The sequence below is a fragment of the Erpetoichthys calabaricus genome, chromosome 5 (assembly GCF_900747795.2).
Source record: "Erpetoichthys calabaricus chromosome 5, fErpCal1.3, whole genome shotgun sequence".
Classification (NCBI taxonomy): Eukaryota; Metazoa; Chordata; class Cladistia; order Polypteriformes; family Polypteridae; genus Erpetoichthys; species Erpetoichthys calabaricus.
This window is the reverse complement of record NC_041398.2, coordinates 195,075,171-195,091,073: the sequence shown is the minus strand read 5'-3', so window position 1 is coordinate 195,091,073 and position 15,903 is coordinate 195,075,171. Positions and strand designations below refer to the sequence as shown.

General features: G+C 37.9%; 1 protein-coding gene across 3 annotated transcripts in view; it reads left to right on the top strand.

Annotated features, from left to right (window-relative positions):
• The window catches only part of LOC114652143 (nicotinamide riboside kinase 1-like), a 71,764-nt gene extending 67,213 nt beyond the window's left edge, over positions 1-4,551 (top strand). For 2 of the 3 annotated variants that reach the window (XM_028802359.2, XM_028802360.2), the window contains exons 7-9: positions 756-862; positions 3,357-3,440; positions 4,220-4,551. In XM_028802359.2, the coding sequence (XP_028658192.1) occupies positions 756-862; positions 3,357-3,440; positions 4,220-4,242 (214 nt within the window). In that variant the 3' untranslated portion in view covers positions 4,243-4,551. The remainder of the gene's footprint in view (positions 1-755; positions 863-3,356; positions 3,441-4,219) is intronic. The other variant, XM_051928461.1, reaches the window with a different exon arrangement.
• The last annotated feature ends 11,352 nt before the right edge of the window (positions 4,552-15,903 follow it).

Genomic DNA, 15,903 nt, shown 5'->3' with positions numbered 1-15,903 from the left:
TATGTTTCAATCCATGCACAAATATTTTATGTGGTGCATTCTCCAGATATCTTCCAAATTCACAAAATTCTGACAGTCTTTTAAACACAACCTTGTATCGATTTAGTCTTCCTTCTTCGTGGTTCTATATGTGAAAATGAAACTGTTCTGTAACAACAAAGTGTATTAGAGAAAAGTAGTGCTCTAACACTCTTATGTCAGCATAACATTTCTTGCCCATCTGCTTTAGCATTCTTAGGCTATAGAACAATCCATACATTGTGTGTCTTAAAACACTATGTAGCACTGACATATTCTTGTTGTCCCTAATACATTTATTTACTAGAAAGTCCTCAAAATATTTAAATTTCAGGTTCTTCTGTTGCATCAGGACACATTATGGATTTTGAACAGTCCCGAAATGCATCTTTTCCAGCAGAGAAACACTGGTAACACTGAGTTCAAGCACCTCATTACCAAATGTGTTATGTCCTGGGTATCACACATTTTAAGGAGAATAATACCATAATATAATCAATATTCACTTATGAAGCTGATTAATAGGGTGCTAGGATGCCCAGCTTTATTTTATTATTCACAAAACAGAATTACTCAAACAACTAACAGACACACATTTATAGCAGCCTAATGGAAGACATTATGCCTCTGACACAGAGCATTTCAATATAAATGCTGTCTATGCAATATTTTACAATATGTAAATAGCTGTGGAAGAAATTTTTTTTTATTAAAATCAGATTTTCTTTCCTTTTCAGTACAAGAGTGTATGTACCCCCAGATCCCCCTGGATATTTTGACGGGCATGTGTGGCCCATGTATTTGAAAAACAGAAAAGAAATGGAAGATAACGTCTCAGACATAGGTATATAACAATTGAGAAATACACTTGAATATGTTAGAAAATGCAAATTATTTTTTTGTTTATTGAATGTATTTTTTAAGCCGAGTGTTTATTGGAAATTATGTTGTCTTTTTATGAAGGCAAAATTAATTTTTACTGTTGTGTGAACAATGTAATGTTTTATCCTGACTAGGTGAAAGTGTTTACATATAATAATATAATAAGTGGCTGGATACTACATGGCTACTAATGACAAAATAAGTTTTTCCTGTCAGACTTCCCTTTTTGGCATGGTTCTTGTTGGCCTCTTGGACTGTACAGCCTGTTATTGCTAACCATTCTGACCCAGACCTAGATCCTGCAACAGTTATGAAATAATTTTAACTGTAAAAGGCACTAGATAGATAGATACTTTATTAATCCCAAGGGGAAATTCACATACTCCAGCAGCAGCATACTGACAAAGAAAATATTAAATTAAAGAGTGATAACAATGCAGGTATACAGACAGACAATAACTTTGAATAATGTTAACGTTTACCCCGGGGTGGAATTGAAGAGTCGCATAGTGTGGGGGAGGAAAAATCTCCGCAGTCTGTCAGTGGAGCAGGAAAGTGACAGCAGTCTGTCGCTGAAGCTGCTCCTCTGTCTGGAGATGATACTGTTTAGTGGATGCAGTGGATTCTCCATTATTGACAGGAGCCTGCTCAGCACCCGTCGCTCTGCCACGGATGTCGAACTGTCTAGCTCTGTGCCTACAACAGAGCCTGCCTTCCTCACCAGTTTGTCCAGGCGTGAGGCGTCCCTCTTCTTTATGCTGCCTCCCCATCACACCACCGCGTAGAAGAGGGTGCTCGCCACAACCGTCTGATAGAACATCTGCAGCATCTTATTGCAGATGTTGAAGGACGCCAGCCTTCTAAGGAAGTATAGTCGGCTCTGTCCTTTCTTACACAGAGCATCAGTATTGGCAGCCCAGGTATTTATAGGTCTGCACCATCTGCACACAGTCACCTCTGATGATCACGGGGTCCATGAGGGGCCTGGGCCTCCTAAAATCCACCACCAGCTCCTTGGTTTTGCTGGTGTTCAGGTGTAGGTGGTTTGAGTCGCACCATTTAACAAAGTCATTGATTAGGTCCCTATACTCCTCCTCCTGCCCACTCCTGATGCAGCCCACGATAGCAGTGTCGTCAGCGAACTTTTGCACGTGGCAGGACTCTGAGTTGTATTGGCACTAAGCATCTATCATAACATGATAGACAGGAGGAGTTAAATATTGTAGTTTTCCCTGTTGTTTTGCTAAAATCTTTCAATCATTAATACACTAGTAAAAGTTACACTAAAAAAATTAATAATGTCTTACATTGCACTTGCTGAATTGAATTTTTGTAAAAGCCGTAAAGAGGTTTGTGTGACTAAACAAAAAATTATTGATGGCACTTGGTGATGAAACATATCAGGACTGGAACAATAAATAAACTTATAATTGTTAGTGAGAGGCTAAGTTTTGTGTTTTCAATAAATTTGCCCAGATTTGCATGTACTAGTGCTTTACAAAAAAAATATGAATTTTGCTTTATTTTTGATTATTCACTTAGAAGCATTATATGCAAGCATTAGTTGCTTCTTGGACTCAGACTTGCTCTGAGGGTGCAAGGGTACTGGGTCACCGCAAAGCTATTTACCAGTGGTTTAAAAAGAATTAATCTGCGGATGGTTGGTATTTTCTATTTTTCGTGGTGAATGAGGAACAGATAATAAACAGCATAGCCTTGTGGTGCAGTGTGCCACTGAAAGTGAGAATCACTAGTCACAGCATAGCTATTTATTTTTACTATACTGTATTTTAAAGGGTTTATTATGAAAGTCACTCTTCAAAAATAAACTTTGATCGTGAGCAGGTTGCCAGCACGGTACACTTTTAATTGCAAGCGAGCATTTTGTTTAGAAATTTGCAGTTTCAAAAGGACCCAGTCTTTATGATAAAAGTGTACCATCTTTAAATTTGTAATGCTGTAATTAAACTAATAAAAGTAACACTACTGAAAATCACAAAGCTCCGTTATGTTGTACTATAAATTTGTCACTTGCAAGATATAGAAGGAAAGGACTTATATTTACTAAAAGCCTGTTTATTGGAAAACAGAAAGTTATTAATTTTATTTCTTTGGTTTAAAAAATGAATTTGTTACATAGTATTATTTCTGTGCTACATTGGCACTGATATAAAGTATTCACACAAATAATTGATAACTGCCTCTTATATTCTTAAGCATATTTCAAATAAATACTGATAATGAAATTTAAAAATGTATAACTTGTAAAATCTATATGATCCTGCTCTGGAATAAACAAGTTTGGAAGTTAATGAGTGAATGAATTTATGAAAGTATTAAAACTAAGATTGTTTTTATTGAATTGAATGAATTTATAGTGTATTGTACAATATCTATAAAAAGTGTGAATTTACAGTTTTCTATATAATATATGTATACTTCAAATGTATTTTTAGTGTATTTGGATGGAATGAAGACAAGAGATGAATTGTTTGCCATTGTAATGGGTGATATACAAGCAGTGCTACAAAACTTGAAAGGTAAAGTTATTTAAGAAAGTTGCAGTATCCATTTTTAAGAATACTTCTAATAAACAAGTATGTTTGCACATTTAAAAGTTTAGGACCAGGAACTGAGATAATTTAGTAAATCATGTAGCAAAATATACTATATACTACAGACAAAACAGTGATCAACTTGCCTAATTTGATTGGAATGGTGCAGTGCAGTTAATTTAACTCCTACCAACATTGCCTCACAGCTCACCCTCATGCGAGACAAGGGCTGCTTATAATTCTGGTAATTTCCAATACTGCATTTTCTAGGTTTACATTAGAATTAAAATGTTGAAAAGAGTCTCCCCTTTCTCTTCAGCTGATGCTTATACTGTGTAGAAGAGGAGGGCGTTTCTGTAAAGAAGAATCTGCACTTGATTAGAAGTCTGTCTCTGGGATGGCCTATGCAGAGTTAATACTGTACTTGACAATGAATTTTGCTGACTCTTCTCCAAAAAATGATTGAATGTTGCTTTTGAATGAACTGACTATTGTGGCTTTTGTTCTACTGTTCCGTAATATTTCTGAAATTTCTAATAAAAGATTTTGAAGTTGATGTAAAGAACAAAGCTGCAAGAAATTTAGGCTAAGCTATTTTAAGCACTGCAAATAACAAGTGGATCCACCTCAACACTAGCTAAGATTTTGCCTATATCCTCAAAGAAGTTCTTATATGATGTGTACTCCCTGCTGTTCTTTTAAATTTCTAATATGCCTCCCTACTCACTGGTATGTCTACTGAAATTTTCTTTTTCTCTTTTTAGAGTTGCCCAGCTTGAAATCCTGAGTCCTACCCATCTCCCATGAAGTATTAGAGTTCAAACAGTTTTGCTCCTAATAATCTTCTAGAGACTGGAGACCTCTAATTCTTATATTCAGTGCCTAAGGAATTTATTTTATCTGTTAAATGTCACACTACAGCCTAATTTATAGAAGTAATTATGAACAGATAATTGCTGAAGAAGTCATTTTCCAGTTTTCACATGTATTCACCTAATCAGAAATGGCAAGTAAATTTTGTTTTACTTTTCTAAGACATTGCTATACATATCTACAGTATAAAATAAAAAGACACCTATCAATTCATCCTAGCTTATTTTACTGGTTTCTGTATTATTTTATTGTTTAAGAAAAAAACTAGGCACCATTATACTATTGATTTGGCTGCTTCTTCATAGTTAACTATATAATGTATGGTTTCTTAGCTAACAGTTCTTCAGTGGCATACTCTTATGCAGTTATAGGCCTACCATAGAACTGTACAAGTAAGGAACCTTGGGATGATGTTTGGTAAACAAAAATACCATATAAAACAAATGTTTGTTGTATGTTTACAGCTGTTTCTGTATGTTGTTTGTCCACGTTGTTCATCCCTAAGTAAGAATATTTTTCTTTTCTTTTTTTTTTGCTGCAAATTTGAATGTTTTTAAAATACTCAGGTTTATTGGTGTTTTAAATTTGGTAATTATGCTGTTGCCTTAGTCATTGTTTTTGGTGAATTTTCTGTAACTGTAGCACTCGGAATTCCCAAGAAAATTATATCAGATTACTTCTGAAAATGTTGCAGTTTTTTAAGGCTTACACATTTATTTTTGTTTTGATTGGTAACGAAATTCCAACCTTAATAAATAATGAAGATTTAATAGCTGCTACATTTATGATAATACAATAAATGCTCAACATATATTATTGAAAAAAATTCTGTTCAGTTTATTCTTTAAAATATTTAAAAATTACCACCAGAAATTGAAACAGGAAATATAACACCATGCATCATTTGAAAAGATATACAGTATTCAGTTTATGCATACATATTAAAATCTTTCTTCTGTCATTATACCTGTAGTTCTCTAAATATCACTGTATATTTTTGTCTAATCAAAACCTATTTAAAAAGGTTTATATTTACCATTTTTTTTAGTTTAGAGTAAGTCTCAAACAGGCATCTCGTAGAAACAAAATTTTTGTTTTAAAGAGTCATTTTATTTTTGAATAACCAACATGTGTGGAGGATTGCCGGCTTTTTACTCCGGCCCTCACCCCCAGGCCGCCAGGAGGAGCTCTCCCAGCAGCGTGGACGTGCCCCGAGTTCCAGCAGGGCCTCATGGACTATGTAGTTTTTATACACAGCCCTGCTGGATACCTTGGGGGCCACCGGGAGTCGCTGTAGGGGGGCTCGTGGACTCTTATGTGCCCTATAACCCAAGAGTATGTCACAGTCACGTGACAGGAAGGAGCGACGTGCTCCCGGGTTGAAGAAAAGGACTGTTTACCCTGACCTGGAAGGAAAAAGGAACTGTGGACTGTTGGACAGGAACACCTCCGGGTCAGGAAATATAGAAGGATTGTGGGAAAGCCCAGACATTGAGCTGAGCTGGGTGGAAGGGTGGCAACGCGTCTGGGAGTGGAGGATTGATTATTGTATTGTTTATTAGAATTATTATTATTTGAGTATTGTGGAGTGGAGGGTGCTTTGTGCACATTTATTATTATTATTAATAATAAACTATTATTTGGACTTTTATCTGGTGTCTGACGTCTAGTCTGAGGGTTCAAGGGGTCACGGAGACCTTAAACTGTCACACATGGTAATATATTTTTTTTTTATGCTATTATTTTTGTTTATGGCAACATCACCATTTGTCATGCAGACAACAGTTCTAGTTATCACATGCTACTCAGAGTACTAAAATATTATACTGCTCAACAGTAAGAAGTATATCTTTACACTTACTGACTTTCAGAAATGTCATCAAAATCATCAACAAAAAGAATAATTGCAGAAGGAAGACAAATTTACAAGGTAGTTGGAAAATTCATATTTAGTATTTTTGTTTGTGAAAGACGAAATCCAGTGGCTCCTTCATCTACAGACTATATAGTACTAAAGTAGTGTAAGAGTGCAGACTTGTGTGAAGCATCAAGAAGGTTATAAAGTGAAAACTGTCAAAGATTAAAAAGTTTAGCAAATCAATGCAGCCTAAAAAAATATTTTCTATATATTGTAAATCAGACAGAAATTTCTCATTAGTGAAATGATAGCAAAACCATTCTCTGAAAAGCAAGTTTTAATGGATTTCTTTATAAAAGCAGGATAAGTTGTTTGCCTGATTAAAGCAAATGTTTCTGAAGGGATAACTTTGTTTTCAGACACCAGCAAAATTACTGAACAGCCTATAATGTGCATCAGCTACTGATTGTTTTTGGAAAAGATGGTGAAGTATTTTCAGTTACACTTGACAAGAGCACATTTGTAACAGATACTGCTTACTGTGCAGTATTCATATGAGGCGCTGACAGACACCTGAAGAACTGATTAGAAGATTAATTGAAGAATTATTGGGTATACCACCTCTGAAAAGCATAACTATAGGATGTGACATTTTTAAGAATCACGGTATATGCATCTAAAACTCAAAGCTGCAGTGAGTGAACTTGTGTTAGCAGTGATAGACAGGCACCTGCAATATGTTCTGAAAAAATTGGTGTTGTGGGATTACTGAAAGCAAATAAACAGTCTGGGTTGGTGACACCTTCTCTGCTGTGTCATTTTTTGGAAACTGGAAGTACTATGTCATAAAAATGAAGAGAGTTAAGGACTTGTTGTTAAGACTGTTAATTTTAATACATTCCAGGGTTCTCAGCCATACACAGCTTAGTTTTTTCTAATCGAGCATAGTGTAGGAACAAACAGAACCAGAAAGCATAAAGGTTTGGGGCACCAAAATGATCCCAATATATTGAAAACAATGTTAGAAAATGCTAAAGGAAAATTAACATGAGAGAGTCTTCTCTCTGCCACATAATATAAAAGATAATTTTTATAACAAAGTAGGGTCATACTGGCCTGGGGCGAGCAGTGCACTGACCGTCAACAATGACAAATATATTTTTGCAAACTTGAGGGAATCGTCCATTGCTGCCTTTTAAAGGAGGCAGGGGTTTACCTGAACTGAAACTGTAATTCATGGAGAGGGTCAAAGGTGACCTCATGGGGCAGAGCATCTGGCTGTGATGTCTCACCTGTCACTTCTACCTCACTCACGTCATACTGGGTAACTATGTGACTGCATTCTTTAGTGGGTATTTTACACTGCATGGAAAGTCTGAGACAAGTTTTCCCCATCTACCGCCAGGCCCATTGATTTACATGGTATGTTAAATGCTTTTCAGCCACTACCCTGTGACCAGTCCTTCAGTACGGAGGATTCAGTAACACAGCCACCTTTAAAATGAGGGTGTTTTTCGTGAATGTAATCACACACGAGGCAGACGTGTACCAATAAGTTCCCCTGTATAGGCAGATTAGACAAGTCATTCCAGTTTCCTGCTGTTGTGGAAGGACATAATGGTGCTGGAATCTACAAGTGCTGTAGCCTCGCGCCCATTCATCACAACCACACCTGTTTAGAGAAGGGATAATAATAATAATTAATAATTCATTATAGGGTATTGGCGAGTGCAAAGTACCTTTTTTCCTCAAACCCAAATGCAGTCCATTAGTTTGTCAAAACAGGAGCAGTTGGGGGTTATGTTTCAAGTGTCCCAGCACTTGTAATAGTGAAGGGGAGATGGGGAATGCTCCTTCTGGCACTCATTTGGATTCATATCATCCAATATTTTTCTATACCAACCTATGGATGTAACGGTAACAATACCTTGGGTGGTTCAAATGCCCTTTCCCATTGGAGTGTCACTAATGCCTGATTGCAACCTCCACCTGGATCAGTTCGTCTCCCACCCAAACCTGAAGGGACTGGTCTTTCGCAGTTAATGCCGCCACAATTGTTTTAACGTCTACTGGATCAAAAATTGTCCTGGTGAAATCCTGCTGGCTGTTTCACTGTAGTAGCAAAAAGAACAAGAGCGCATAAAGGTTTGGAGCGCCGAAGTGATCCCCATATATTGAAGATGATTTTAGAAAGTAAATGCAAGACATTCTTCTCTGCACGAGTCTGCAGCAAGACTGCAGAAAAATGGTGGTGTGTCTGGTTTTTAGTCGGGAGAGGTGGGCTCAGGTTGTTGTAGACCAGAAGTAACTGCTGTTCTGTCCCTCAATCATCCTGTACAGAGGAAGGAAGAGAAGAAGCATTAGGCAACAGCATCAACCTCTGGCTTGTAGGAGAATAACCCAGTGATGAGCCCTGAAACTGTCTACCAATCATCCGTGTATGACAATGGAAAACAAACTTAGATGGCTGAGTAAGGGAAATGTGCTTAAGTTGTTTTTAGCTTTAAGAAAGCGCATAGTTTTGTTCATTTCAATCGAAGACGAAGGAGTGCCTTATTTTGCTGATTCAACTTTATATCTTAATTGGCAATTCGGATAGATGACATGAAGCTCCTAAATACATTAAACTTAAAGCTCCAGATTCGTGGTTTTTAAGGGAATTGATGTATGCAATACAAAAAGAAATATGTAAATAAGGATGATTTTATGTTCAGAAGTAAGACATCCACAAAATGCATTAGCCTTATCAGTAAACCAAGTGTTAAAAAATTGACTATCAGGTTAACCAGTTAACAAGAAGCAACCACTAGGACATTGTTTTGTAAATGCAGGATTAGAGACTGAACACATAGTCAGTTTAGTTGTATGGACTACATTATACCACCATCTAAAGAAACTTTTAATGACTTGTGGTACATTGTTGTAAATGCTGATACATTAAGAAACTGTCATTAAAGATGTCAAATTGTTACAGCAAGACAAATAGTCTACAAATGAAGAAAACAGATTATATATTTGCACATCCATGCAAATAGGCTTACCGAGCAGAAAGAAAATTTGTATATGGTGTCCAAGGAAAATCTCAGGAGCCCATCGAACAACTTCCACACATCTCTTGCTAAAGCTAATGTAAATAGCCATACCTCAAAAATATAATACAATCTGAACAGCAAAAATATTTATGGGAGTGTAGCCAGGAAAAAGGTTTGTCAAGCAGGAACCTCACTGATAGTATAAAGTTTGTGAAGCATAATCAGAAACTATACTATAGGCATTTGACAGAAATTCAATGTTTCTGGACATAGCACAGCCTTGGGTCATTGCAGCAAAACAAAAACATGTTTCCCAAAATTGTAAGCACATTTCCAATGTTTACATACAACATTCATTCTCTGCTAACCTTTCCAGAGATTTTACCACAATGTTCTTTATAAGGCACATTTGTTGTGAGGGATATCTCTTGTGTTTAAAAACACTGCCGAAAACAGTAAGTTCATCTTACCATTTAAATATACTCTGGTCACTGGTCAAACACTAATTAATTATATGATTCAACCAGATGTCAAATTGGTAAGCACAAATAAAAGGACCTACAGGTGAACATGTTTTACTGGCAAAAATGGCCAAGAATATTGTTGCACAATGTAGAGGAAGAGCAGGAGACAGAATGAGAGGAGTACAAGGAGGAGAGAAACATCAAGAAGGCAAAATTTATCTGACCATATTTTGGGCAACTCTAGTGGACCATATTATAAACCACAGTATTACCTTGAGAAAAGCAAGACAAAAAGTTCAGCCAAACCTCAGTTGTTTTATGATTGCCTATGTCATCTGAACATTCAGAAGTAAAAAATGTGTTAGGTGAAATATTTCCTACTAAATTGGAGACCAAGACATCTTCAGAGTTAAACAGCGAAATTCCCAGAATAAATCAAGAATATGTCAGGTCTCCAAATGAGGTACTTTATATGAAAAGACAGGTTCTGCAATTAGAATTTAACCTCTTGACGACAAAAGAAACGGAATAGCTCATCTTTAAATTGTAACATCATTACTGTGAACAAGGATAGAAGGCTAAAAAGATCTTAGCTTAACAATTCCACAAGCAGGAAGTTTGCAATGCAATAACAGAAATTACCAACACAAATGGAGATACAATACAATACAATTTATTTTTGTACAGCCCAAACTCACACAAGAAATGCCACAATGGGCTTTAACAGGCCCTGCCTCTTGACAGCCCCCCAGCCTTGACTCTCTAAGAAGACAAGGAAAAGCTCCCAAAAAAACCCTTGTAGGGAAAAAATGGAAGAAACCTTGGGAAAGGCAGTTCAAAAAGAGACCCCTTTCCAGGTAGTTTGGGCGTGAAGTGTTGTCAAAAAGAAGGTGGTCAATACAACACAATACATAGAACAGAACAAATCCTCAATACAGTATAAAGATAAAAATGTTACAAGTACAGAGCAGAATTTAACAGAAGATGATATCACATAATATGATTTTGATTTGTTTAGAGTCCTGGAGACCTCAGCCATCAAGCTGCCTACCCTATTTGGCCATTCCACAGCTGAAACAGCGCTGGGCCTGCCAATCCGATGGAAGGACCCCTCTACCCCATGATTCCTGCGATCCTCCATCAGGGATGACTTTACCTTAGGCAGTCAAAACAACTTGGCAGGTGGGCTGTGGCACCAAGTGTCACATCTGAGTACCGAGAAGAGAAACAGAATAGGTGAGGGTTATAAGCAAATTATAACTATCATGTTACTTAAGTTTTAGTGCTAATGACTATCAACAGAGATGCAGTCTGTATAGTTTATCAGCAGCTCTAGTCAGGATATGCTAAACTGAAGTTGTGAGTCTTCAGCCGGGATTTAAAAGCTGAGACAGAAGGGAAATCTGTTATAGTAGCAGGCAGACCATTCCACAGTTTAGGGACCCTGTAACTAAAGGCTCAACCTCCCACTGTTATTTTATTAATTTTTGGAATCATAAGCAGACCGGCATCTTGAGATCTTAATGTGCACTCTGGTTTGTAAGTCATGATAAGTTCAGACAAGTAAGCCGGACCTTGGCCATTTATTGCTTTACTAGCAAAATACCCGTGCTTCGCAGCGGAGAAGTAGTGTGTTAAAGAGGTTATGTAAACATATATATACATATACATATATACATATATATATACATATCTACATATACACATATCTACATATACATATATACATATATATATATATATATATATATATATATATATATATATATATATATATATATACATCCACATATATACATATATATATATATATATATATATATATATATATACATATATATATATATATATATATATATATATACACATCCACATATATATACATACATACACACACACATATACACATACACATACATACATAGTGTGTTGTAACACGGGCTGTGATTGTTACATGGGAGGGAGACGACAAATCACAGCTTCCCGCTTTCTAATCGGGCCTGTAATTGGTGCTTTGACTGATGCCCAGATCCCACAGTATCTCCCCTTAGGAGAGGCGTTAGGCAAGTGTAATTGAATAGCGGTGCTGCAAGTTTAGCTTTACACCTGTCTTTAAGGCTTATTGACTGAAAGGGGCTTTCATGAAAAAAGTTAGGGCTTTGCTACAGGATACACCCTCCACAAGTTAAGGAAGTAAAAATAAAGGTATTTATTTCTGTTTTATTTAAACCTTTTAAGTTTGTATGCGGGCAGCATGGTGGCGCAGTGAATGGTGCCAGTTAGGAGACCCGGGTTCGCTTCCCTGCGTGGAGTTTGAATGTTCTCCCCGTGTCTGTCTGGGTTTCTTCCAGGTACTCCGGTTTCCTCCAACAGTCCAAAGACATGCAGGTTAGGTGCATTGGCGATTCTAAATTGTCCCTGGTATGTGGGTGTGTGTGGGTGTGTGCGCCCTGCAGTGGGCTGGCACCTTGCCTGGGGTTTGTTTCCTGCCTTGTGCCCTGTGTTAGCAGGGATTGGCTCCTGTATTTAGGATATAGCGAGTTGGATAATGGATGGATGGACATTTGCATGCATAGCCCCATTTGCCCGTTTTCGTTTTTTTTCTTTCTTCAGTAATATTTCAGCAAACCCGGAGCTTGTCAGTTCAAATCCTGGTACTGACACCACTGTGTGACCCTGAGGAAGTCACTTCACCTGCCTGTGCTGCAAAAAACAAAAGTAATGTAACAAATTGTACCTCAGATGTTGCAAGTTGCTGGAATAAAGGCATAAGTCAAATAGATAAATATGTATTATACACATAGGAACTATTCATTTATTTTCAGTTAAGTCATCTGCAGCAAACCTTTATAAATGAGGGTTTCTCCTTTTTAGATAGTGCAAACTGTTTCTTCTTCATTGAGGTTTTCTCTTGGAGAGCTTTTTTCATTTCATTGAAAATTAAAGCAGCAGCTGCCAAAATATGTAGCTTTCTTATTAATTTTTCAACATTGTGTGAAATAACTTTATAAAGTAACATAAAAGGTTTAAATACTGGTTATCCTTTTACACTAAAATATTACTAAAGAGATACAAAAAAAGTAAAATGCATATGTTGTTTTTCTTTAAGGAGATTAAATATTACTGAAAGAAGAAAAAAAAAACTAAAGCAGCCCAATGGGGCTATGCATACGAACTTAAAAGGTTTAAATAAAACAGAAATATATACCTTTATTTTTACTTCCTTAACTTGTGGAGGGTGTATCCTTTTGCAAAGCCCTAACTTTTTTCGTGAAAGCCCGTTTCAGTCAATAAGTCTTAAAAACAGGTGTAAAGATATTGACAATAAGCTACGCAAACTCACCAAGACATGGAATCGTTTAAATCAAGGCGCTGCGCTACCTTCTTCCAGATTGGCCCCAAGGCGTTCATATTTTTCCAAAGCGGTTCTGGTCTCCATCGGCATCTGTAGCTGAGTCGAAAAACACCATCCCATACTATTAGTTAACGATTAACACATTTCTATATGTATTGTAAGCATACAATACAACTGATAATATGTTGCGCTTATTTATCTGGTGTACCGACATTTTTGGGCATTTAACGGCTGAAATCCAACGTGGTTTGTGCCCTTCAGAATGAAAACAGTTTGCATTTACCTTTTTAATAAAAGGCGAGCTTTTAAGCCTGAGAAATCACCCCGTAAATGCGGTAACGCTTATGGTTGGCCAGCAAGTCAGCTAACATCAGCCACGGTGCCTTCAGTTGTAAGAAGCAGATCATAGAATGGTTGAAAATAGTTTACTGTCAAATAATGCAAAGAGTATGCGACACGTGTTTCGCCCTAATTCTTAGCTCATCAGGCGTACACACTCACTGCACTCGCTTACAGGAATCGAACCTCAGACGTCAGCGCTAGAGGCGAAGCCCCTAACATTGCGCCATGGCGTGTGGTTCGTTTATTTCACAGCATGTAGATCGGGGTAATTACATTCACGGCATTCGTAGTCTGGATCACAATCTGATTGTATGGGTGGTTACCTACCAGGTAACGCTTATGGTTGGCCAGCAAGTCAGCTAACATCAGCCACGGTGCCTTCAGTTGTGAGAAGCAGATCATAGAATGGTTGAAAATAGTTTTCTGTCAAATAATGCAAAGAGTATGCGACACGTGTTTCGCCCTAATTCTTGGTTCATCAGGCGTACACACTCACTGCACTCCCTTATGGGAATCGAACCTCGGATGTCAGCGCTAGAGGGGCTTCGCAGCGGTGAAGTATTGCTTTTAAATTTTAATTAAGAAGAAAAGAAAACCTTTTTAAATTGAGGGAAAATATACCAATAACAATTTGTTAAGGATCTGTTTTTTTGTGAAGCTGCCTTTACACAGCCTGTCCGCTGTTTTATAAACGAATGCCATATAAGGCCGTCCTTTCTCCTTCACAGTCAGTTCACGTGATTACGTGGGAGGCGTAATGACGCGATACGCAACCCCCGCAACCCCGCCTCCCACGGCCAGCAAGCTGCAGTCCATTACTGTATATGGACAAAAAAGAGGTTCCAGTTATGACCGTTACGCTTTGAATTTCGAAATGAAACCTGCCTAACTTTTGTAAGTAAGCTGTAAAGAATGAGCCTGCCAAATTTCTGCCTTCCACCTACACGGGAAGTTGGAGAATTAGTGATGAGTGAGTGAGTGAGTGAGTGAGTGAGTGAGTGAGTGAGTGAGTGAGGGCTTTGCCTTTTATTAGTATAGATATGTTGTCACAGGAGGCTGGGGTCCTTATCCAGCCGGGATGCCTGGAAGGACTGGGAGGTGGCATTTATCTCCTCCGGGCCACGAGGGGGCAACCACCCTGGATCAGGAGAGGACCACGGGTGAGGAGCAAGGAGGTTCCAGCCCATTGGGACCCATGGCCTCCGCCAGGGGGCGCCTCAAGCCTCATGGAAACCGGGAAACATTTACTTCCGCCACACCCGGGAAGATGGAGGAAGATCCTTACAGGGACACCCAGAGTGCTTCCGGTGCAAAGGGCAGCACTTCTGCCACACCAGGAAGTGCTGCCGGAAGAACGTCACAAGGCACCTGTAGCACATCCGGGTAGAAATAAAAGGGGCCGCCTTCCTACAAACTAAGAGCTGAAGTCGGAAGTGGGAGTAGGACAAAGCTCCCGTGAGGAGAGGAAAGGCGGCCACGGACATTGAGTTAGAAGCCCGGAAAAGGGGTGATTGGTACTGGGAGCACTGTGTGCTGTGTGGGACTTGATTTGTGCTTAAATAAACATGTGCTTTTTATATAAAGATGTGGTCTCAGACTGGTGGTGTCCGGGCAAGTCTCACAATGTTAAAAGGAGGATTTTGAAATCTGCCCTATACTTAAGCGGGAGCCAGTGTAAGGATTTAATAACTGGATTTATGTGTCCATATTTTCTTGTTCTAGTAATAATTCTTGCAGCAACATTTTGGATTAACTGGAGGCTGTATAGAGAACAGTTTGAACATCCAGTGAACACCGCATTGCAGTAGTCAATCCTACTGGACGTAAATGCATGAATTAATTTCTCAGAATCCTGTTTATATAGAAAGCGCCTTAATTTCCCAACATTTTCAAGATGGAAGAAACATGATTTGGATAACTTTGTAATATGTGCTTTAAATAACATGCTAGAGTCAAAGATAACTCCTAGATTGCAGGCTGATTCAGTAAAATTAATGGTGCTTCCAACTTGAGTTAAATGATGAGAAAATATTGTTGTGATCAGCGTCATTCACTCCAACAATTAACATCTCTGTTTTATCAGTGTTTAAAGACATGTAGTTCTCATCCATCCACTCATTTAATTCACTAACACAACTAATTAAAGACAACATTGGAGAAACTTCATTTGATCTAAATGAATGGTATAACTGGGTGTCATCTGCATACGAGGGAAAATTAACATTATGTTTCCTAAAGATAGATTCCAGATATAATAGAGAAAACAGAGATAAAATCATTGACAATAAAAATATAACCCAAGAATTTAAGGAGTACTATAAATCTTTATATTCTACTCAATTTAAAGAAGACATGACACAATCAAATGAGCTTTTTGATGCATTACACATACTACCGTTACATCTAGACTCTTAATGCAGAGGAAACCTCTGGACAAATCTCTGACACTCAGAATTACTGGATGCTATGAACCCATTTCCAGAGTGGGAAATCGGCAGGCTCTGATGGCTACCCAGTGGATTTT